The 26146-nt window shown below is 41.8% G+C and overlaps 1 protein-coding gene across 3 annotated transcripts in view; it reads right to left on the bottom strand.

Annotated features, from left to right (window-relative positions):
• The window catches only part of UPK1B (uroplakin 1B), a 34904-nt gene extending 18096 nt beyond the window's left edge, over positions 1-16808 (bottom strand). For all 3 annotated transcript variants that reach the window (XM_032406607.1, XM_032406608.1, XM_032406606.1), the window contains exons 1-2: positions 16744-16808; positions 380-467 (exon numbers count right to left, since the gene is read on the bottom strand). In XM_032406607.1, the coding sequence (XP_032262498.1) occupies positions 380-448 (69 nt within the window). In that variant the 5' untranslated portion in view covers positions 449-467; positions 16744-16808. The remainder of the gene's footprint in view (positions 1-379; positions 468-16743) is intronic.
• Positions 16809-26146: the final 9338 nt, after the last annotated feature.

Raw genomic sequence — 26146 nt, 5'->3', positions numbered from 1 at the left:
CCTTAACAGAACAGTTCCATGGAGCTCAAACCAAGGTGAAATAGGAAAGAAACACCAAAGTGTGTGTGTGGTGGGAATGTTTGGACATTGACCATGGTGGACATGGCTTCTTTCAGATTTTTGTGTTTTAAAGTTGGGAGGGAAATATCTTTTTTTTTTTTTTTTTAAACCATGGTCTTTCAACATATTGCATAGTTATATATGATTATTTATATAAGTTCTAGCTAACATATTTTACTAACACATTTCCTGGAATGAAGAAAAGAGAGAGGAAGCCAGTAATTATATCATTATTTTCCTTTAAACTCTCACTTTTGATTAATCCAAAGACTGTGATTACAGAAGGAACAGAATTTCCTGAAAAATACTCGTTACTTACACCAACAATCACATTTCCAAAAATCAGCAGGCCCTGGAAGCAACGAATGGTCGAGTCATCTTTGGCCATCTTCAGGATTTGGCACAAGCTGGAGACACAGTGGAGAACAGTACAACTGAATAGGACCAGGTGACAAATGCTGCTCCATGTTCCATGACATGACTACCTCACACCATCGCGGATCATCTTCTTGCATTCCAAGGCATCCAAACCAAATTCAGGCAATCATTTAGCAAGGGTGAGAATTTGGTTACTAAGCTCAGGAATCACTATAATTTTTTTTTTTACCATAATTTTATGAAGAAGAAGAAGAAGAAAAAGGGAAGCTTGCTGGAGTCTGATCAGTGACTTTCAGTGGTCCTTTAAGGTGTGGAATATGCAGACTGCACACAACTGTGTGATGAACTGAGGTCCTGCACGTCGACAAGTGCAGACATGGGGTGCTGAGGACTGGGCAGGGGTCCTGGCATGGCTCTTCCTGCCCTTGGTTGCGGTGAACCAAAACCCAAAAGGTAAACCCATGGCCAAAGTTGGCAGATAGGGCCCATATGGGCTACAGGCAGCTGTTAAAAACCATTATTATCAGAATATTTTGTTACCTTCAAAAATAATTGGCAATTTAAAAAGTACCCTGCTTATTTACCCAAAGGATACAAAGATACAGATTCGAACAGGGACCTGCACCCCGATGTTTACAGCAACATTATCAACAATAGCCAAACTATGGAAAGAGCCCAAGTGTCCACTGACTGATGAGTAGATAAACAAGATGTGAGATATATATATATATATAAATAGGGTCGCTCACCGAGGTGTGTATATATATATATATATATATATATATAAAACAGAATATTACTCAGCCATCAATAAGAAATGAAATCTTGCCATTTGTAATGACATGGATGGACCTAGAGGGTATTATGCTAAGCGAAATAAGTCAATCAATCAGAGAGACAATTATCATATGATTTCACTGATATGTGGAATTAAAGAAACAAAACTGATGAACATAGGAGAAGGGAAGGGAAAATAAAATAAGATAAAAACAGAGAGGGAGGCAAACCATAAGAGACTCTTAACTATAGGGAACAAACTGCGGGTTGCTGGAGGGGAGGGGAGTGGAGGGATGGGGTAACTGGGTGATGGGCATTAAGGAGTGCATGTGATGTGGTGAGCACCAGGTGTTATATACAACTGATGAATCATTAAATTCTACTCCTGAAACCAATACTACACTATATGTTAACTAACTTGAATTTAAATAAAAATGTGGAAAAATAAATAAATAAAAATAAAAAAGTACCCTGTTGCACAAGGCAGGGAGTGGGAGAAGAGGGGCTGACCTATAGTTCCTTCCATGCGCGGCTCTCCTCGGTGCTTCTCACACACACATCTCATTCTCATAGCCCAAGATTAGGTAGAAAACAAAAAAAGGTGAGGAGCCTCATCCTGCCGATGCGGAAACTAGAGCTTTAATTTAGGTAATTAAGATCTGCGGGGTCATGCAACCAGTAAGCGGGAGAACCAGGCTGGAGACCTTGGTCTGTGTGACTCGGGAGCCCAAGCTCATCCTCCAGCCCACACTGGCTCCCAGGAATTATTTACGAGGTTTAGTGCTTTGTATGGCACTAAAAATAAGTGGGCCTCTGCCTTCTGAGGAGTCTCTGGAAGGAACATGAGGGTAAGTGTATGGGTCAATTCCTTTAGCTTTTGTACTTTAAAATACCTTCAGAAAAGCCATCCAGATCTCTTACTGTGGTATTGATTTAAGTGACTAATCACTTCTGCATTCATGCTCTAAATCAAAATGTATTAAATGATACAACTTGAGTTTTGAGGTATACAAAGATAATAAGGGAGACTGCTGTAGTCTAGGATTTTATGCTCTAGTAGGGAAGCTAAGATAGTTCCTAAGTAGCGTATTTTAATACGTCTAGTAAGACCCTGAGTGCTGCGGGAGTTCTGAGTAGGGAAGATGTAAGCCTTGCAGAATGTGTATGGTTTTGGTAAGTAGACTAGAGATATAGGGCGATGTGGGAGGAAGGTGGGGGTCGCTGACATTCCAGGGAAAGGAAAAATCAGGGAGCAGAGACCCAGAAGAGCAAGGTGACCATGAGATAGCAACTGAGGCAGTTCGGCTAAAATCCCAGTTTGTATAGGGGATTAAAGGGATGCAAGCTTTCTGCTTGACTCAGACCTTGTTAAAATTTAACTTCATTGTTACACTGTAAGCATTAACAACCTTCCACATAACCTCAACTTCTCTATTTTCCCTTACTCGTTTGCCTGGACAGCTGTGGGAATTGAAGGAGTTAAAATCCATAAGTGTTTTGGGCCCAGAATTGGGTGCATCAGGGTCCTCCATCAGTGTTTGCTGAGTGAATAGAAGAAACCAGGCCATTGTTACAAGATCTTTATGTGTAGTTTCTGCTTAGAAGTGACATTCAGAGGGGGGAAAGATGGTGGAGGAGTAGGGGACCCTATTTCAACTGGCCCCCGGAATTGAGCTGGGTATCTATCAGACCACTCTGAGCACCCACGAAACCAGCCTGAGATGTAAGAAGATCTGGATCTCTACAAACAGAATATCGCAGGCGGTTGGTTTTGAGGTATGAAGTGGAGAGCCGTGATTCTGCGGGCAGATATCGGAGGATAAACGGCGGCGGGAGGGTGCCTGGACGTGGGGATCCTACACCTCGGTGAGCGACAGCCTTGCACGCTGGGGACGGGGCACAGACTTGCAGACCGGTAGCGGCAGGGAAAGGACTTTAGGGCAGCCGCAGGGGCGGAAACCCGGAGCGGTGGGGTCGCGCACGCGCAAACTGGGGGCGGCTGGCCGTTTTAGAAGCACAAAGGGCAGAGATGTGCCCCGACCTGGAGGCAGGACTGGGAGCGCTGCGGAGGGGCGCACAACCCAGGACGCTGCAGTTTATAGCAGCACGGACAGAAACGGAGACAGTGTGGCCTGGAGAGCTCACTGAAGAACAGACTGCGGTCTCTCTGCTCTGAGGCAGAGGGTTGGAAACGGTCTCTTCTGCTCTGACTCGCGGAAGAGATGCGGAAAGCCGCCAGGGAAAGGCGCCAGAGAACAAAAGCCCCCAAAACTGATTCCCGCTGAGCCCATCCCCCGCCACAGGGGGGCAGGGCAACTCCGCCCAAACAGGGTTGCCTGAGTAACAGCGCGGCAGGCCCCTCCCGCAGAAGACAGGCTGGGAAAACAAGAGGCCAGCAACCCTAAGGTCCCAGGAAAACAGGTGCATCTTGCTTGGGTTCTGGTCAATAATTTGGACTCTATACATTCCCTCAAACACCCATCAACAGAATGACTAGGAGGAGGAGCCCCCAAAATAGAAAAGACTCAGAGACTATGACTTATGCTGCAGATTTACAAATGGATGCAGATATAACCAAGATGTCGGAGATGGAATTCAGGCTAGCAATTGTGAAGACAATGGCTAGGATGGAGAAATCAATTAATGGCAACATAGAGTCTCTAAGGGCAGAAATGAAAGGTGAATTGGCAGAACTTAAAAATGCTATCAGTGAGATTCAATCCAATCTAGATAATCTAACAGCTAGGGTAAGTGAGGCAGAAGAGTGAATAAGCGACCTGGAAGACAATATAATAGATAAAAAGGGAAAAGAGGAGGCCAGGGAAAAACAACTCAGAATCCATGAAAACAGAATCAGAGAAATATGTGACACCATGAAGCGTTCCAATGTCAGAATAATTGGAATCCTGGAGGGAGTGGAGAGAGAGAGAGAGGACTAGAAGATGTATTTGAGCAAATCGTAGCTGAGAACTTCCCTAATCTGGGGAATGAAACAAACATTCGTGTCCTAGAGGCAGAGAAGACCCCTCCCAAGATCAAGGAAAACAGGCCAACACCCCGGCATGTAATAGTAAAACTTGCAAATCTTAGAACCAAGGAAACCATCTTAAGGGCAGTTAGGGGGAAGAGATTCCTTACGTACAGAGGGAGGAACATCAGAATAACGTCAGACCTATCCACAGAGACCTGGCAAGCCAGAAAGGCCTGGCAAGACATATTCAGGGTACTAAATGAGAAGAACATGCAGCCAAGAATACTTTATCCGGCAAGGCTTTCATTTAGAATGGATGGAGAGATGCAGAGCTTCCACGACCGGCAGAAACTGAAAGAATATGTGACCACTAAGCCGGCCCTGCAAGAAATATTAAGGGGGGTTCTATAAAAGGAGAAAGACCCCAAGAGTGATCTACAACAGAAATTTACAGGGACAATTTATAAAAACAACATCTTCACAGGCAACATGATGACAATTAATTCATATCTTTTAATAACCACTCTCAACATGAATGGCCTAAATGCTCCCATAAAACGGCACAGGGTTGCAGATTGGATAAAAAGACAGGGCCCATCCATATGCTCCTACAAGAGACTCATTTTGAACCTAAAGATACATCCAGACTGAAAGTGAAGGGATGAAGATCCATCTTCCATGCCAGGGGACCTCAAAAGAAAGCTGGGGTAGCAATTCTTATATCAGACAAATTAGATTTTAAACTAAAGTCTGTAATTAGAGACACAGAAGGACACTATATCATTCTTAAAGGGTCTCTCCAACAAGAAGATCTAATAATTGTAAATATCTATGCCCCCAACATGGGAGCAGCCATCTACATAAGCCAACTGTTAACCAAAATAAAGAGTCATATTGATAACAATACGTTAATTGTAGGAGACCTCAATACTCCACTCTCAGCAATGGACAGATCATCTAAGCAGAAAATCAACAAGGAAACAAGAGCTTTGAATGATACATTGGACCAGATGGACCTCATAGATATTTACAGAACATTCCACCCTAAAACAACAGAATACTCATTCTTCTCGAGCGCACATGGAACTTTCTCCAGAATAGACCACATACTGGGTCACAAATCAGGTCTCAACCGATACCAAAAGATTGAGCTTATTCCCTGAATATTCTCTGACCACAATGCTTTAAAACTGGAACTCAATCACAAGAAAAAATTTGGCAGAAATTCAAACACTTGGAAGCTAAAGACCACTCAGTTCAGGAATGTTTGGGTCAACAAGGAAATCAAAGAAGAACTTAAACAATTCATGGAAATCAATGAGAACGAAAACACATCGGTCCAAAACCTATGGGATACTGCAAAGGCGGTCCTAAGGGGGAAATACATAGCCATCCAAGCCTCACTCAAAAAAATAGAAAAACCCCGAATTCACCAATGAACTCTACACCTTAAAGAACTAGAGAAAAAGCAACAAACAATGCCTAAGCCATGCATTAGAAGAGAAATAATTAAAATTAGAGCAGAAATCAATGAATTAGAAACCAGAAACACAGTAGATCAGATCAACGAAACTAGAAGTTGGTTCTTTGAAAGAATAAGATCAATAAACCACTGGCCAGACTTATCCAAAAGAAAAGAGAAAGGACCCAAATTAATAAAATTATGAATGAAAAGGGAGAGATCACGACTAACACCAAGGAAATAGAAACAATTATTAGAAATTATTATCAACAACTATATGCCAATAAACTGAGCAATCTGGATGAAATGGAGGCCTTCCTGGAAACCTATAAGCTGCCAAGACTGAAACAGGAAGAAATCGACAACCTGAATAGGCCAATAACCAGTAACGAGATTGAAGCAGTGATCAAAAACCTCCCAAAAAACAAGAGTCCAGGGCCTGATGGATTCCCTGGGGAATTCTACCAAACATTCAAAGAAGAAATAATACCTATTCTACTGAAGCTGTTTCAAAAAATAGAAACAGAAGGAAAACTTCCAAACTCATTCTATGAGGCCAGCATTACCTTAATCCCCAAACCAGGCAAAGACCCCATCAAAAAGGAGAATTTCAGACTGATATCCCTGATGAATATGGATTCCAAAATCCTCAACAAAATCCTAGCTAATAGGATCCAACAATACATTAAAAGGATCATCCACCACGACCAGGTGGGATTTATCCCCGGGATGCAAGGGTGGTTCAACATTCGCAAATCAATCAATGTGATAGAACACATTAATAAGAGGAGGGAGAAGAACCATATGGTCCTCTCAATTGATGCAGAAAAAGCATTTGACAAAATACAACATCCTTTCCTGATTAAAACTCTTCAGAGTATAGGGATAGAGGGAACATTCCTCAAGTTCATAAAATCCATCTATGAAAAACCCACAGCGAATATCATCCTCAATGGGGAAAAGCTGAGAGCCTTTCCCTTAAGATCAGGAACACGTCAAGGATGCCCACTCTTGCCACTATTGTTCAACATAGTATTAGAAGTCCTAGCAACAGCAATCAGACAACAAAAAGAACTAAAAGGTATTCAAATTGGCAAAGAAGAAGTCAAACTCTCTCTTTTCGCAGATGACATGATACTTTATGTGGAAAACCCAAAAGACTCCACCCCCAAATTACTAGAACTCATACAGCAATTCAGTAACGTGGCAGGATACAAAATCAATGCACAGAAATCAGTTGCTTTCTTATACACTAACAACGCAACTGTAGAAAGAGAAATTAGAGAAACGATTCCATTTATAATAGCACCAAAAACCATAAGATACCTCGGAATAAACCTAACCAAAGGGGTAAAGGATCTATACTCTAGGAACTACAGAACACTCCTGAAAGAAATTGAAGAAGACACAAAAAGATGGAAAAATATTCCATGCTCATGGGTCGGAAGAATAAACATTGTTAAAATGTCTATGCTACCCAGAGCAATCTATACCTTCATTGCCATCCCGATCAAAATTCCAAGACATTTTTCAAAGTGCTGGAACAGACAATCTTAAAATTTGTATGGAATCAGAAAAGACCCCGAATCGCCAAGGAAATGTTGAAAAAGAAAAACAAAGCTGGGGGCATCACATTGCCTGATTTCAAGCTATATTACAAAGCTGTGATCACCAAGACAGCACGGTACTGGCACAAAAACAGACATACAGACCAATGGAACAGAATAGAGAACCCAGAAATGGACCCTCAACTCTATGGTCAAATAATCTTTGACAAAGCAGGAAAAAACATGCAATGGAAAAAAGACAGTCTCTTCAATAAATGGTGCTGGGAAAATTGGACAGCCACATGCAGAAGAATGAAACTCGACCATTCTCTAACACCATTCACAAAGATAAACTCAAAGTGGATGAAAGACCTCAATGTGAGACAGGAATCCATCAAAACCCTAGAGGAGAACATAGGCAGTAACCTCTTCCACATCGGCCACAGCAACTTCTTTCAAGATACATCTCCAAAAGCTAGTGAAACAAAAGCAAAAATGAACTTTTGGGACTTCATCAAGATAAAAAGCTTCTGCACAGCAAAGGAAACAGTCAACAAAACAAAGAGGCACCCACAGAATGGGAGAAGATATTTGCAAATGACACTACAGATAAAGGGCTGGTATCCAAGATCTATAAAGAACTTCTCAAACTCAACACCCAAAAAACAAATAATCAAGTCAAAAAGTGGGCAGAAGATATGAAAAGACACTTCTCTGAAGAAGACATACAAATGGCTAACAGACACATGAAAAAATGTTCATCATTAGCCATCAGGGAAATCCAAATCAAAACCACACTGAGATACCACCTTACACCAGTTAGAATGGCAAAAATGGACAGGGAAAGAAACAACAAATGTTGGAGAGGTTGTGGAGAAAGGGGAACCCTCTTACACTGTTGGTGGGAATGCAAGTTGGTACAGCCACTTTGGAAAACAATGTGGAGGTTCCTCAAAAAATTAAAAATAGAGCTACCCTCTGACCCAGCAATTGCACTCTTGGGTATTTACCCCAAAGACACAGATGTAGTGAAAAGAAGGGCCATATGCACCCCAATGTTCATAGCAGCAATGTCCGCAATAGCCAAACTGTGGAAAGAGCCAAGATACCCTTCAACAGATGAATGGATAAAGAAGATGTGGTCCATATATACAATGGAATATTACTCAGCCATCAGAAAGGATGAATACCCAACTTTTACATCAACATGGATGGGACTGGAGGAGATGATGCTAAGTGAAATAAGTCAAGCAGAGAAAGTCAATTATCATATGGTTTCACTTATTTGTGGAACATAAGGAATAGCATGGAGGACATTAGGAGAAGGAAGGGAAAAATGAGGGGGGGGGGGAATTGGAGGGAGAGATGAACCATGAGAGACTATGGACTCTGAGAAACAAACAGGGTTCTAGAGGGGAGGGGGTGGGGGGATGGGTTAGCCTGGTGATGGGTATTAAGGAGGGCACATACTGCATGGAGCACTGGGTGTTATATGAAAACAGTGGATCGTGGATCACCACATCAAAATCTAATGATGTATTGTATGGTGACTAACATAACATAATAAAATTTAAAAAAAAAGAAGTGACATTCATTCTTCCCTGCAATTGTTCCAGTAATTGTCACACACCAGACTGAGTGGAGCCCGAGGGCCCTGAAGGAGTTAATGCACAAACTCCACTGAGGGAGATCTTTGCTCCTGTGCCCGGACCAGCCACATTGTAAAGTTCATGACTGGTATGCGCAGACACTGCTCCTGACCAGTTGAGTTACCATCTAGAGACAAAAATAAATAGACAGTGAAAGGCGGAAGTTCAGACAACATAAGTATAGAGAGTAAAGGGCAAAAATCTGGAGAAGCCAAGGGCAGTGCCATTTCCACCAGTATGGATTATGCACCCATTTGCTGGGTAGCAGCCTACTTGTGTTGATTAGTTAGGTTTAAAGAACAGAAAGAAAGCACTTTGCTCTTCTAAGGAATTTAAAGTGTGATTACAGCAACATGGATTCAAGCAAAAGTGACTGTATGTGGTCAAATAAAGGGGGAGATAGGACTAGGGATTTAAGGCAGAGGGTGGGCAGGCCTCCAAAGAGGGGCTTTATTGGGCCAGAAAGGAGCTGAAGGGACTCTGAACATGGGATTTAGTCCCGGGTGACTCATCAACCCCCTAAACACACTTTTCCAGCCACACAGTTTTATAAAGCGGGGAAGAGACAACTGAGTACTCAGTGAGAAGGTTGCCCATCAGGATAAGGGGGAACCCTGCAGACAAGAGGGGGAGAAAAGGAGGAGGCAGATGAGGGGTTGCTTTGAGCAAAAAGAAGAGTGAAGGGATGAAATCTAGCCAGGCATGCAGTAGGAAGTGCCGAGGAGGCACCCTGACTGCGGGCTGATTTATGGAAGGGCAGACATATAGTGATGGGCAAGACCTGCTCCAGTTGCTGATCACTAGATTTTTCTCTGTTTGCCCGGTGCATTCTCCTCTCCTTCAGGCCTCTGGAATCAGTGGTGCATAATAACTTAGGAAGTCACTCCCGTCTTCCAAAATAACAAAACGATGACGAGAGCTCTCATTTATTAAACACTGATGTCCTCAGCACGTTAGGCACTTATGTTCATCTCTCAACAGATCCAAGAGATGTTTTTTTTGTTTGTGTGTTTTGTTTTTTTGTTTTTTGTTTTACCGAAATCTGTATTAATTTCCTACAGCTACTGTAACAAGTTACCAGAAACTTAGTGGCTTTAAACAACACAAATGTTAACATCTGAAGTGGAGGTCCGAAGTGTGAAAGCAGTCTCACTGGGTTAAAATCAAGGCGTCAGCAGAGCTGCCCCTCCTGGAGCATCTAGGGGAGAATGTGTTTTCTTGCCATTTCGCAGATGAAGAAAGGGAGGCTTGAGAGATTGCTTACTTTGCCAAGGCCACATCGCCAGAAAATGCAAAAGCTCAGATTCAGGGGCGCCTCAGTGGCTCAGTAAGTTAAGCATCTGCCTTTGGCTCAGATCATGATCCCATGATCCCAGGGTCCTGGAATCGAGCCCCACATTGGGCTCCCTGCTCAGTAGGGAGTCTGCTTCTCCCTCTGCCTCTGCCCCCCTCTCCACTCATGCTCTCTCTCTCTCCCCTTTCTCTAAAATAAATAAATAAATAAATAAATAATCTTAAAATAAAAAGCTGAGATTCAAACCCAGGTCTGTCTGGTTTCGGATCATTTCCTTAACACCGTGCAGTGTATAAAGTCCTGTCACAGAGCTAATCTAAAAAGCAATACCTGGCTCACTTCCTTGCCAACCCTCAAACAGAGAGAACAGGTCCATTTTGCTGCTCAGATGATCTGCCTTTGCCAAGGTCAGAATCACTGGGCCTCTTTTCATTCACTTCTCCAGGTTCTTGTCTCCTAGGCTCCTTGACATTGTACTCATATTTGCACATTTTCCCCAGACCCAGGGCTGCACCCACATGTTTCCCCAGAAAATTTGTTTAGATGTATCCCAAACCTGCAGTTTTCTCACCCACTCCTTGGGACCAAAATTCTTGGAAGGAAAAGGTGCACATGTGTAGGTTAATGTGAGAGTCGACTTTTCATGGCCTCTCCTTGGTCACCTGTATTTTAGACTAGGTCGGTGTGTAGAGAACCTAAAACATTTGTTGCATCTGCCAAACAGCCACAAATGTCAAGAGAGATGGCAGTTAGGAAGCCAAGTGTAGGCTCCTCGTGGCTCCCGCTGTGGCCTAGTGGCTGTGGTCTAACTGTGAGCCCACTGGACGTGGTGTCAGAATGCCGAGCTTCAAACCCTGGTCTTGCCCAGCCTTTCTGTGTACCCCTGGGCAATGCCACTCACTGTCTGCTTCCCCTTTATAAAATGGGTAAAACACAGTGTGTTTGATGAGGCCTTTGTGATCGCTGAGAAAAAAGATGGGGAAGAGGTTGGCAAATACTGTTTGTTTATAAACCTAAGAAATCATGATTAATAACCAGGGGCATATTTAGGAAGGGCAGAAAATTGGGCTGTGGCTTGGCTTTATGCACCAGTGACACCCGGTGCCTAGCCAGGAGGTAACGTCTTCCAGGTTGAGGGGAAGCAGCCCCTTCCACCTTCCCTCTGTCCCTTGCCTAGGGTGTGCTCTGCTGTAGGGATCTATAGGCCTTACCCATGTGTGCTGCCTCTTATTTTCCATGGAAGGATTCATGGGGGGCGGGGGTGAATAATCTCTTTGGGACAAGAAAAAAGCTTCCCAGTTGTGTGTGGGGTGTGGCCAGAGTCAGGTACCAAGCAGCACGTCTGTATGGGAGGGACCCTCTCTGCATTCCATCCGCATTCCTGAACAGAACACCCAGACACTGGGCTCCATCCCTCTGGCTTTGGCTAGCTCTAGTGCTTCTGCTCCGGACGGTGAGGTGATGTCAAGCTGACACTTGAGATTTTCCTCTGTGCACGGGCTGCAGAATTTACTTAGGGGGGACTCTGTTCTGCTCCCCTTGTGCATTCTTTTCTTCTGGTATCAATGTACAAAGGGTTCCCTGCACTCTATTATTGCAAGAGTCTCTGAAGCAGGAGAAGGTGCTGGGACTCTGTTTCACTTGTCTTTCTAGGTCCAAGGTGGCACAGTGTTTGACACATGGTAGGCACTCAATAAATTATTTTGCTAAATAAAAGGCAGATAAAGTAGATTTTAGAATGTGTATTTGAATGAATGAATGAATGAATGAACATATGAGTGACTTGTTCGCTGAGACCTCTGTTGCAGATCGGGTTAGAAAGTACAGTGAAATGGGATGAGCAAGGGATTTGGACAGATCTGGGTTTGAATCTCTGCTCTGCTACTTAGCAGTTTTTGTTTTTTAAAGATTTTATTTATTTATCTGTCAGAGAGAGAGAGAGAGCACACAAGCAGGGGGAGTGGCAGGCAGAGGGAGAAGCAGGCTCCCCGCTGAGCAGGGAGCCCGATGTAGGACTTGATCCCAGCACCTTGGGATCATGACCTGAGCTAAAGGCAGACACTTAACCGACTGAGCCACCCAGGCGTCCCTGCTGCTTAGCAGTTTTATGAGCTCAGGTAGTTTCTTAATCTTGTTGAGCTTTATCTCTAAATGGGTATCACAGTAACTAACTCAAAAGGTTACTGTGAAAATTCAGTGAGAATATAGGTGAATACTAACACAATATTAGTTCCTCAACTAATATTCATTTTCTTTACTTTTGCCTCAATTTCTTGAAGCAGATAGACCAAGCCAACAGACTTGAATGGTGAAAGCACCTAAAACTAGTGATTTAATTTTGTTTTAAAACACAGAGCCACATTTCAAAGGACATAAGATTTTAATATGGGATGCTAATATATAAAACCAGATCAAAATTTGGCTGAAGCAAGAGTGGAGAGCTTTCCCTCATCAACTCTGAATTTCTGAGCCACATGGTGAGCCCCAGAGTGGCTACGAACCACTCTTCTAGAACTAAGAGGAATGAAAGATGTAGGAAAAGTACTGAGCTAGAAAGTTAGTTCCCAGGGAGTTAGGAGACACTCAAGAGTGAAGTTGGAAAACCCTGGTCAAAATGTGAACGTTGATATTACATAGTCTCTGTGTCAAAGAGACCTGTGTGGAGTGGAACACTTCTAGGAAAGTTCCCTGGAAAACAGGTGACTTCCGTAATAGACAGCTGGAGGAGCGTCCGGGAAGGGGTTCTTGCCAAACTTGGAGCGAAGGCAACATGAGTTCCATGAAAGGAAACCATCAGGCCTGGCTCATCTTTCAGAGTTCTCTGAAGGCTCTGAATGCCTGTGCACCAGGGCAGACTAATTTAAGTTAAAACAAGAAAAACTTTGACAAATTTTCACACTGATGGCTGTTAAAAAAAAAAGACATTATGAATGTATTGCCCTTACCGGAGAGGACAGGCCTGGAGAAAGAACAAAAGGTAAGGACAGATGGTAGCACTCTCCATACAGACTATAAACTGTGGTGTTCTCTAGGGCCTTGACTAGGATACGGTGCCCAGTTGTTTGGTCAAATACCAGTCTAGCTATGGCTGGAAGACATTTTTACAGATGTGATTGACATTTAAATCAATAGACTTGGAAGAAAGCAGATTACTCTCCACAACATGGATGGGCCTCTTCCAATCAGTTGAGGGCCTTAAGAGCAAAGACAGATTTCCCGAGGAAGAAGCCATTCTGCCCCCAAACTGCAAAACAGAAAGCTCGTCTGCAGATTTCAGATTCAAGATTGCAGCATCAACTTCTTTCCTGAATTTGCGGCTGCCCTCCAGGTTTCGGGCTTGTGAGCCCCTACAGCCACGGGAACCACTTCTGTAAAACTAATTTCTCTTTATTTGGCTGAAGATGTAGAGGCTTTGTAGTCAGTCCTCTCATTGTGCAAATGAGGAAACTGAGGCTCCCAGAGGCAAAGTGACTTGTTCAAGGTCATGGATGTGTTGTTTGCAGAGTCAAGATTCAAGTCCAGCTCTCCTGACTCTTCACAGCCTTTTATTGAGTTTGTCACTAATCACCTCCCTTTATGTTTCTTTAAAGTTGAGAGAAAGTCCCATGCCCTGCCCTGCTCTTTTCTCTTACAGGTTAAGCCATGAAGGGAGTCACATAAACAAAGCTGGCAAAGAGAGAGCCTTCTGTCTTTGCCCTCCATTCAGTCTTCCTCCCTCTTTACCCTAATTTCTGAAATCCCACAAGAGAATTACTCTTTTGCTCCTGATCAGAATGCACAACCATATAAAAGAGGCACAGTGAGTCTTATGAGTCATCAATGTCAATGCCTCATTGTGAATGATTTTTATCAAATCCCTTCCTTGTATTTCCAAAGGGAAAGGAAAGACGCATGAGCGAGAAAGAGACCCAAGGAGTGTAGAGCCTCAGTGGACTAACCTAATGCATGATCTGGAGTCTTGGGTCTGTATTCCGTGGATAGAGACTGAGTCCTGACAATATGATGTGTCTTCCCCTCCTACCTTCCCTTGTAGCCTCCAGTATGTATCAGCTATTTCAAATATGGGGTCTGTGGAAACTTTCCTGTGTTATTCCAAAGTAGCACTACCCTCATAGGTATTAGATTTCTTCTTAAACTTGGCAGGGATAGCAAAGAAGCAAATGGGGTGAGGTGAATTTTAAAAGGTGGGATTGGTAGAGGGCAGAGAGCCGAGTAGCGGCTGTCCACTGCAGAAATGTTATCACCCCTGACTGAAAGTATGCAGCTTGCCTCAAAATGTTTTCCACATTCAAGAATAGCCTCTGTGAGCCCCACCCTGTGGAAAACTGCCCAGTGGCCTGGCACCATGATGATATACTCAAATTGCTCAACATCCCAGGAGCTCCTTTGCTCTGAGGAATGAAACATTTCAAAAAGCTAGAGTTTCATTTCTTTTTTTTTCTTGTGCCCTCATTCAGTTTGTTTTCTTATCAAAATTACTCATATCCACAGTGTTGATGTTTCCAGACACATTGAATAGGTCTAAAAACCATTGCTCACTAAACAAACCACTTTCAATGCAGAAGAAAAAGAAGTGAGACTCTCCCACCAAGCATGAGATCATATTTTCAAATTCATTACCTCTTTTCCTCACTCAAATTTGTTGGACCAGAGAACATGCAAACCACACCTCAAACTCTAGCTCACGCTAGAGAAATTTGGATTAACAAAAGAAAAAAAAAATAGAGAAATAGGAGGAAGAAAAAGAAACACACCATGCTGTTGCCTTAGCCCTGACCTTGAAACCCAGAACAAGAGTAGACAGTTGTATGACTTAGAGGGGAGAAGAAAGATGGGTGTGAGGATTTTTGGATCAGAACAATTGCTGTCTGCTTAAGTTTAGGGTAGGATGAGTCCCTGGGAATGATGAAAAATGGTGCTTATTCCCATGGTCATGACGCCCAGGGCTCACAGCCTCCATTGGTTTTTCTTGCTTTAAAGCTTTAAACCTGCTCTCTCTAATATGGTAACTAGTAGCTGCATGTAGGTATTTTCATTCCAACTAGTTCAATCACATAAAATTTAAAATTCAGTTCTTTAGTAACACTAACCCTATTTTAAGTGCTCAATAGCCACAGATAGGTAGTTAGTGGCTATTGTATAGAACATTTCCATCATCACAGAGAGTTCTAGACTCCTGATGCTTGCCATGCTGACCTCAGAGTCAGTCACCCACCTGAAGTCAGGACGAAGATAGAAGCAATGGCTCGGGCTTTCTCAGCCAAGTGAGCACTTCAGGTGTGGGTAATGCCGGCAGGAAGCCTGGCGCCGAGGCACGAATGCTACGGAGACTCCTTGGGAGAGGTAAGATTAGGGCACCTCTTCACGAGTTTGGTCTTTGCCCCAGTTAGGGAACATCAGGGGTGTGGGCAGCCTGCATGGGCTGATCAATGTTTGCTCTTGGTAAGAATGTAAGCAGGAGAGGTCAAAAAGAAATTCTGAGATTTCATTTGTTTTTCTTGACTAAATGGTGTGTAAATTCCCCTTTGGATTTACAAGTCTATATTCTTTCCAGGTAATAATAATAAAAAAAAGTAGGTGAGTTGATTTTTAAGCCTATTGTAGCAGAAAAGAAAAAAAGTCTGTTGCAGCAGAAAGCAAAATAAGAAAATTTTCTCCTCGTTGAGAAGAGCTAATCAAAAGGAAAATCATTTCTTTACAAGATTTGAAAACTATTTAAGTATGTAAAAATATGTATATATATCGAGAAACGGTCAACCAACATTGTCTTTAATTTAAAAAAGACATTGAAATTAATGAAATTCAAAATGTGTTCAAAATCTTTGAAATTAGTTATAAGTGGGGTTTTAAACTTACACAGAATAATACTAGCATTATTTGAAACTTAATTCATATTATGTGTAGAAATGTTGTTAGAATGAAAAATATATTTAGGACCTGGGGATCCTGTAGATCAACTAATTGGTGAAGAGTAAAAATAAATTATGTAAAAATAACATTGCATAGATAAAGCTAATTTGTTGACTTAATTTCGACTGACACATTTATTAAACAGAACTGTTTGCAGAGAAGAAACATGAGTAAATTGCCTCACAAATCCCATTACGAGTAGGCAGGATCAAATGATTTCTGACAAGACAACCAGGGAACTTGCTCCCTACTACATTATTAAGAAAGAACATGGCCCGTTTCCTTAAATTTTCTTTTTGCTTCTCTGACTTCACCAGGAAATTGGGGTCCACAGGGTCTGTCTGAAATTTTAATCAGGAGATAAAGGTTTTCCCAAGGTACTTGGATTTTTCTTGGTCTTTCTGTCAGGAAACTGGAGGTTGGAATCAGGGTGGGTGAATAATACTCCCAGAATTGTAACCTCGGTTCTGAGAATTGGGCAATATCAAATGGTTTAAGAAAGCAATTTGTACCATTTAAAGTAAAAGAGAACAAAATTGTTATAATATTCTAAGTTACAGAAAATGACGGATCTATTCCCAAGGAAATGATCTTCTCCCCTTTGCCCTTTCAGACCCCAGCTGGCCTCCCAGGAAAGCAGCCTAGCCATTGAGAATGCAGTTGTCTTCCTTGCAGAGGGAGATCAGTCTACTCACCTTGCCCTCTCCTCCTTCTCGTGCTGTGCCGGCCCACTCTGCAAGCTGCTCTGGCCTGAGGTGCTTTTCTGCCCAGCACCAATTCTTTGAAGCTCCTGGACCAGGGAACAGTGGCCTGTGATTGGGAGGAGGCATCTCACATGGGCTGAGCCTGGTGCTGCCTGAGCTTGCCTCGCTGAGGCCGGAAGTAACTGGACGTTTTTGGACAGTAGATTTCTGCCACTTTGGAATGTGTGATTCTGACAGATGGGAGCACCTTGACAGGGCTTAGCTCATCACTCCTCTGGATTTCTCCTAGGTCTGGGCTTTCCTGTTTTGATTTGATTTTTTTTTTTTTTAAACTATTTGATCCTTATTTCTGCTTTTGTGCCTTTAAAGGCCTATCTATTGTCCTGACTGCTCATAGTCATGCTGGTGCATGTCTGTCTGTCCAAGGTCATGTCTAGTTTCAGTTTTTATAACTTGCATATGCTACATTTAGGGGGAGAGTGATCGCCCAATCAACACTCATACCGTAGGTGGGCCAAAGACTGTAAGACTAATGTTGCCCCTTCTCTCCCCTTCCTCCCCTCCCCCTCCTCCCTCTCCCTCCCCCTTCTCCTCCTCCCCTCTCCTCCCCTTCTCTTCCCTTCCCTACCCTTCCCCTGGAGCCACTGTGCGTCATACCCAGCACCAACAACATTTCTGTTAATGTCTGCGTAACAGGTCATGGTCTAAGCATACGGTAGTTTATTTAGCCTGCAGTTAGGAATGGGTGATGGCAGTAATGTTAGAATTTGTTGAGTGCTTTCATCAATAGACTCAGGAGTTCTCCTGGGTCTGGATCATCCCTCTAACAGGTTAGGTTCTTCAGGAAGCAGACTCTGAGACGAAGTTTAGTGTGCAATATATTTATTAGGGAAAGCCCTTGCGATTAACGCCCTTGGAAGGAGAGGGAAGAAATAGGATTGGGCAGACAGAGAAGACAAGCTGTCAAGCAGGTGGGAAGCCGCAGGCACCCCCCCTCCCTCCAGCCAGGAAGCACCAGAAGAAAATGGCCTGCCCCAGTTGTTCTGCATTGGGCCCCTCTGTGATCAGTCCTTAGGTCGCCCTGGGAAGGTGGCTTGCAGTAGCTGAAGCTATCCCTGAGCGGGGCTAACAGTGGAGGCTGGGCTTGCCACTACTCCCAGCAGCTGGGCAGCGCACTCCCCCTTGTCGAGGGGGCCTGCACGGGGCATCTGTGCGTCCATCACACGCCTTATCCCGCCTCAGCTCTCCAGGGCCTGGTTAGATACGGCATGATAATTCACACAATGCAATTCTATGCAGCTGTGAAAAATGATGCCATAGAAAAAATTTTAATGATGTGGAAAGATGTTCACTCATTTATTCAGCAAATAATTATTGAGAACTAACGATGTGCCAGGCACTCTTCTAAGTGCTAACAATAAAAAGAGCAGGTTATAAATAGTTTGTACAATTTGACATGTATATGTGTGCATATGTGGATATGCACACATATATATATACACATATTCATATATATGAATTAAAAAGTTAGGAACAATGTAAAGTAAATATCAACAGGGTTATATCTGGATGATGTGATATGGATGGCTTTTATTTATTTATTTATTTATTTTTAAAGATTTTATTTATTTATTTGACAGAGAGAGACACAGCGAGAGAGGGAACACAAGCAAGGGGAGTGGGAGAGGGAGAAGCAGGCTTCCCGCTGAGCAGGGAGCCCGATGCGGGGCTGGATCCCAGGACCCTGGGATCATGACCTGAGCTGAAGGCAGACGCTTAACGACTGAGCCACCCAGGCGCCCATTTTTTTTTTAAAGATTTTATTTATTTATTTATTTGACAGAGAGAGAGAGACAGCGAGAGAGGGAACACAAGCAAGGGGAGTGTGAGGGGGGAAGCAGGCTTCCCGCTGAGCAGGGAGCCCGATGCGGGGCTGGATCCCAGGACCTTGGGATCATGACCTGAGCGGAAGGCAGACACTTAACGACTGAGCCACCCAGGCGCCCCTTTCTTTTTTTTTCATAGTTTCTATGCGTACAAAGGATCTCTATTACAATTATAGAGAGAGAAACATGTAAATTATTAAAAGTGTGCTCTTTTGGAAATCTTTGTGATAAAGCAGCAAGGAAGCAAACAAGCACATATGTTCCCATTCATATCCTAGGCATTTTATGTTCTATTACTAGGATTATGTGGGGAGAGAACAAACAGGAATCTTTTCAAAATAGATAATGTGAACACAAAAGCCCATAACAAGAAACAAAAGACCAGCTAGGAAAAGGAAGATGACTTTCCAGACAATAATCGCCACTCATCCGGCATCTGGAAGTAAAGAGGAGTATGCACACCCCTCTCCGCCCGGCCATCCCACTGCACTATCACCCTCCAATGCCTTTTCCTTTTCTGTGGTAGTTCCAAGGTAAGTTAACAAACCTGGTGACTAATGCCATGTCTCCTGAGCTATAGGACGTTGGTCCTCTACACTCCCTCAAACTTTCCAACCCTCATGGGGCTTCTCTCTTTCATCATTGGGACAGGGACCCGCTGGAATAGTTCTCTTCACAATCACTGCTCTCCCTTCAAATCCACTTTGTTATGGGAGAGGGAGGGAGTTGCAGTGTCAACTGGATGGGAAAGCAACTGGCCCCACCTGGAAGTTCTGAGTTAGGAATGCAAGTTACCTAACGGCCTTTGCTCTCGTCCCCAGTTTCAGGGGAAAAGTCTCAAACCATGATTTTGTCTGCCATATTTTCAGTTCTTCTAAAACTCCCAGGCACTGTAAGATTTACCCTTCCCAGTGGCCCTGTGAAGTATATACTATTACGACTCTCCATTTTATAGACGAGGGAAGCGGGGATCGAGGAGGTTAACTTGCCCAGGGTTCCAGAGCCATTGAGGGATGAAGACCCCCCTCAGTCTGTCCTCATAGACTGCACTCTTAACTACTAGGCTATAATATGTGAGTAGAGTTAGACAGTTGGTGTAACTTTGAAAATGACATTAAAATCTTAAATTGTTAATGTGATTTTTTTCTATTAACTAGTTAATAAGGTGAATAGAGAGTAGAATATTGTTCCTGGGATATGTGAGAAGCCATGGTCTATAAAACTGGCTCACAAGTAAGTGCACCAAAGCCCTTCCACTCCTTGGGGAGTGAAGGTCACCAATCAGAGCTCAGCTTCTGTATTAGAAATAACTGAACCAAACTTGCAGACTATGTGCCCGAAGTGCCCAGATCTGCCAATTCTCTAGCGCCTCTGAAGACTGCTTTTTCTCCAATAGGTCTTGACTCTCTTTGCAAACTTTACTGAAATATGTAAATTCAGGCTTTTTGACCTTTAATGGGTCCTCTCTCTGACTCAGCCCTCCTCTTGCTCAACATTAATTGACATTCTCATATTCTTTTCAGTTCCTGTAGATGATAAATGCTTAACTTAGTTCATATTTTATTTTATTTTTATTTTTTATTTTTTTCATATTTTAGATTATGGCCACCACAAGATGACTTCTTAAAGCAAACCTAGCCCTCTCCCAGGAAAGGGATGTGCCATTATTAATAGACTCTTATAATTGGACAGGACATTAGCCCATTTCAATAACCACTTATGGTTATTATATGGAATGATTATAGGGAATAACTATTTTCCGGTAAAATAACCAGTTAGCCCAATTTTTCACCCAATGAAGAAATGCCTCTGTAACATCTCTGATAGCCAGTATTAAGGGGCAAGTCTATGAAACTTGTTGTGTTTACTGCAGAGATATTGTTGAGGATGTTGTACACAATCACCCATGTTGGGTCTAAGAGGTTCTAAATATTCCCTTTGGTCTCAGCATTTGGGATGATTATATTTTTCCTAATCAACTAGTTTCTTTTTTTTAACTATTTTTAAACTATTTTTAACTACTGAACACTACAAATCTTCAATCAAATTCAATCTCGCCTCCATTCTTATCATTCTTCCATTGAAACTGCTTGTCAAGTTACAAATAATCTCTATTTTGCCAATGCTAGGAGACACTTCTTTGTCTTCATTTTACTTGGTCACTCAGAAGCAACTCGTATAGCTGATGACTCCATTCTTCTCATACTACTCTCTTCTTCTGGCTTCCATGATACCATATTCTTTCATGCTTCACCAAGTTCTCTGCTTGCTCCCTCCCAGTCCCCTTTGCTGTCTCCTCTTGGGCCTGACCAGTTGCGTTAGAAAACTCCAGAACTGGGTCCAGCTCTCAATTCTGAATCTGGCTCTGAAACTGTACCGCCATTAGGACTCAGCCCCTCCCTCCTCACCTTTCACTCATTCCCACTACTTCCTGGTTAGAAGGTTCAACAGGATAAAGCAACACTGTCTAGATTTAAGGACAATAATAAGAATTCCAGATCTTTGTCTTCTTACAAGTACAGGTGTGTTTCTCTGCTTTTCTCCTGGAACCTTCTTTTTCTCTCCTTGGCCACCAGCTCTTGAAGAATAGTGAATTAGTTTGTGGCCTCTCTTAATTTGATATTTAGTAAGAATATATGCCTCTGATTTTGTAAAGTTTTTGTTTATTTTATTAGATATTGGGGGCAGAAAATTCTGTGATGCGGCGTAAAGCTATACTCTTAATCAGAAGTGTCCTGAGAACGTTTAAGAATGTAAATCAGACTTTGTGGTTCCCCTCCTGAAAACGGTTCAGTGTCTTCTTTTTGTGCTCAAGAGTAGGATCCAAGCTCCTCACTGTGGCTTATAAGTGGCTCATGTATTCACCAACTTCACTGGGCACGACTTTCATCCTATGTGTGCTCCAAACACATGGCTTTCCCACTTGCCATTCCCGTGAGTGGTAATCCGTTTCCCTGGCGCTTCTGGGCTGCCTCCTTGTCCTCCTTCAGGTGCCACTCTACCCTCACTTCCTCTGACAAGCCTTTCCTGATGGCCCTTTCTAGAGTGGCCTGCCCTCTCCACTCCAGTTACTCTCGCTCATATAAACATGGTTTATTTCCTTCGTAAAAATAATCAGGCTGGCATTACCTTGTTTATTTATTTGTTGTTTTTCTTCCTCTGCCTTCGCTGCCTCACTGAAACTAGAATAGTTTAAAATGAATGAATGAGGGGCGCCTGGGTGGCTCAGTTGGTTAAGCGACTGCCTTCGGCTCAGGTCATGATCCTGGAGTCCCGGGATCGAGTCCCGCATCGGGCTCCCTGCTCAGCGGGGAGTCTGCTTCTCCCTCTGACCCTCCTCCCTCTCATGCTCTCTGTCTCTCATTCTCTCTCAAATAAATAAATAAAATCTTTAAAAAAAAAAAAAAATAAATAAAATGAATGAATGAGTTTCTGATTTGGAAGGTTTAGGGTGAATTTGTCCTGGCGGAAAAAAAAAAAAAAATCCATTGCATTAAATAATGCTTGAGAAGAGCCAAAAGTGCGTGACCAAAGTGCCAGTTTTATGAAGGGATCTGCATTTCTTTATGTATTGCTCTAAATTATTCTCTGCTTTTAAAATATTCATTATTCTATTCTGATAACAAAATGAATGCATGTGCTATGCAGAAAATAAAAATCACTATACTTCCTTATCCAGTGATAAATACAATACATATTTTGGTGCAGAATCATTCATTCAGGAACTATTTGAGGTACTATTATGTGTCAGGCACAGTTCTAGCAGGCATTAAACAGATGCAATCCCTGCCCTTATGGCACTTCTGATCTTTCTTCTTTGCATTTCCCCCACGTAATTGGGATCATAACTTATTTAAAGTCTTCTAAACCAGTTATTTTCACTTATAATATGGTGCAGACATTTCCCTCTGGGATTATTCTACAACATAATTTTAATGGACACATTATATCCTGCCATATGAATATGCTATTATGTATTTAACTGAATCCCAAAGGTTGAAAATTTAGATTTGCAATTTTTCAATATTATAAAATAATGTTGTGAATATTCTTATACATAAAATTTTAAACACATTTTGTTATTTCCTTAGTATAAATTCCTAGAATTAGAACTTCTGACTAAAGAGTATGTTTGGAATTATGTGATCCAACTGAATTCCAGAAAGGTTATAAAATGTATATACTCCACAACAGTGTAAGAAAAGGCCCATTTATCTGCACTTTTAGCCAGGTTAGGTGCCATCTTTAAAAAATTTTTTGTCGGGGGGCCTGGGTGGCTCAGTTGGCTAAGCGTCTGCCTTCGGCTCAGGTCATGATCTCAGGGACCTGGGATGGAGCCCTGCATCGGGCTCCCTGCTCCACGGGAAGCCTGCTTCTCCCTCTCCCATTCCCCCTGCCTCTGTTCCCTCTCTCACTGTGTCTCTCTCTGTCAAATAACTAAATAAAATCTTAAAAAAACTTTTTTTCTAAAATAATATTTAATTGATATCTAATTTTTTTTAAATTTATATTTCTTTGGCTATTTACATGTTTCCTTCAATAAATGTTCCATTCATGTTCTTGGCCTTCTTTTTTGACTGGGAGCATTTACGGTTTTAAAAATTGATTTGTGGAAACTTGTCATATCTTTAGGATATTGACCTGCCACGTTCACCACAACTATTACTCTTGATTAATCATTTGCATTTTTGCTAACTTTCTTTCATATTTTAATTTTTCATGTCAATTTTATAAATACTTCCCTTAATGATTTTTACCTTTGGCATTATGCTTAAAAAGGGCTTTCCAACTCAAGATTTTGTATTTCCCAATTCTTTTATTTCTTTCAGTCTGTCTTTCTCTACTTAACTCTTTAGGTGTATATGTATACAGTTATGTATGCGTATGTATGCTATGTGGTATGGAGTAGATCCAACTATACTCGTCTACATAATTAAACAGTTAGTCCAGCAACATTAATTGGGTGCATAGAATCTCATTACATAGATGTGTCATAATTTATTTGATCAATCTGGGGTTGGACATTTTTGAGGTTGGAAAATTATCCCCACTTTTTTCTCAATATAAAAATTTGACACAGATCTTCCCTATAAATTCTCCAGGTTCTGTGTCCTTTCTGGATGTGTCATTTGACTCTATGAGTGATTTCACTTTGGAGCAGTTTTGGTGATCACACGATGTGGCTCTGGGGGTAGGTGACTAAAACTGAGTGTGAAGGTCACGAGAAAGGAGGAGTCCTTTGTTACTCACAGCTCACTCCTTTCCCCCACGTCTGCCCACACTGCATTTGGGGCCTCTGAAGCTCTGCCTGGAAAAACATCTCCCTCCTTTGTGGGTTTTGAGGTGGAACTTCGGCCCTGCTCTATCTGTCCCATCTGCTTTCTGTTTTCAGAAATCACAAAAATATCTGGTTTCTGTCTCTCCTGCTTTGAGTATCAAGATGGATTTCCTTCTTTTTGTAAATCTTTACTGTAATTTTAATGGAGTTTGAGAATAACTGCTTTTTCTTTTTTAAACAAAATTACAACACAGAATTAGGCAGACAACTTAACTCTGTCTATGCGAATCCCCTCCGTTCATAACAACAGGCCAAACTACCACTCTCTCTCTGATGTTAGTGTACTGCAAATTCTGCCAATGCTACAAGAAAAAAAATAGCCTTTTGAGAGCCTAATAAGGCACCGGCGCACTAGTATTGTTTGCCACACATAAAAAACCACAATTCTGAGTTTTAGTCTTACATTATTCCCAAACAACTGACACGAAGATTCCAGCATAGATACACAGATCCCTGGAAACACACTTGGTCACACCTCTGTCAACAAAAATATATTTAGACACACGAGCACAAAAACAGACATAATTGCACTAATATACTTACTTATATATATATTCACATTGATTACATAAGAAAAAAAAGAAGGTAAGTGGAGGAGACTGGGTGAGTAAAACAGAGTAAGTTAGTCAAGAAATAATAGGATTTATTGTGGAAATCATTTCACAGTATATACATGTATTTATAATCATTACATTGTACACCTCACACAATGTTATATGTCCATTAGATCTCAAGAAAGCTGGACACACAGGTGCATGTGTGTGAAGTAATAGGAGGCTAATTCAAAAAAATAAAGCATATGCAAGAGACCAAAGAGTAAAAGAAGGGAATTTGTAAAGAATGGAGGATATAGGATAATTCTCCTGGAAGGCTCAGATATTCCTGTTTCTGATTCTGAGTTTCTCCTTCACTCTCCTCTGTCATAAAGTGGACTTAAAAATATTAACGTCCACACTTATTCTTTTTTAAATAACAGCTTTATTGATATATAATTCATATACCATAAAGTCCACCCTTTTGATGTGCATAATTCAAGGTTTTTAGAGCACTATCTGATTCCAGCACATTATCATCACCCCCAAAAGAAACCTCATCCTTGTTGCGTTCATTCCCCATTACCCTCCCTCCTTTGCCTCTGACATCCACGAATCTACTTTCTATCTCTATGGATCTGCCTATGCTTGACATGTCACATACATGGGATCATATAATGTGTGGCCTTTGTGTCTGGCTTCTTTCACTTAGCAGAATGTTTTCAAGGTTCATCCAAGTCATAGTTGTGTATCAGTACTTCATTCCTTTTTATAACTAAGTAATATTCTGTATACATATATCACATTTTTTTCATTTTTCATTTCTTAAAATTGTGATAAAAACATATCACATGATATTGACTATCATAACCATTTTTAAATATACAGCTCAGTGGTATTAAGTACATTCACACTGCTGTGCAGCAAACCTCCTGAACTTTTCCATCTCGCAAAACTGAAACTCTATGCCTGCTAAACAATTCCCTATTTTCCCTCCCCCCAGTCCCTGATAGCCTACTTTGTTTCTATGAATCTGACCTACTTTAGATACCTTACATAAGTGGAATCATACACTGTTTGTCATTTTGTGGCTGGTTTATTTCACTTAGCATAATTCCCTCAAGGTTCACCCATATTGTAGCCTGTGACAGAATTTCCTTCCTTTATAAGGCTGAATACTATTCCTTCGTATGTATTTATGATATTTTCTTTCTCCATTCATCTGGCGATTATCACATTTTTAAAATCCATTCATCACTTGCTGGACACCTGCATTGTTTCCACTTTTTGGTTATTACACATGCTGTTGGGAACATGCGTGTACAAGGTTTGTAAGGCCATATATTTTCAGTTGTCTTGGGTATATACCTAGGTGTGGAATTGCTAAGTCATATGATAATATGACATTTAACTTTTTGAAGGATTGCCAGACTGTTTCCCAAAGTGGCTGTATCATTTTACGTTCCCACTGACAGCGTATAGTATTCTAATTTTTCCACATCCTTGTCAACACTTGTTATGGTTAGTCTTTTTGATTACAGCCATCTTAGTGGGTGTGAAGTGGTAGCTCATCTTGGTTTTGACTTCCATTTCCCTAATGATAAATGATGTCTCACATTTATTCTTTAAATGGAAGA

This window comes from Phoca vitulina, unplaced genomic scaffold (genome assembly GCF_004348235.1).
Source record: "Phoca vitulina isolate PV1807 unplaced genomic scaffold, GSC_HSeal_1.0 scaffold8, whole genome shotgun sequence".
Taxonomy (NCBI): Eukaryota; Metazoa; Chordata; class Mammalia; order Carnivora; family Phocidae; genus Phoca; species Phoca vitulina.
The sequence above is the reverse complement of the archived record's forward strand: the minus strand, read 5'-3'. Positions and strand labels throughout refer to the sequence as shown.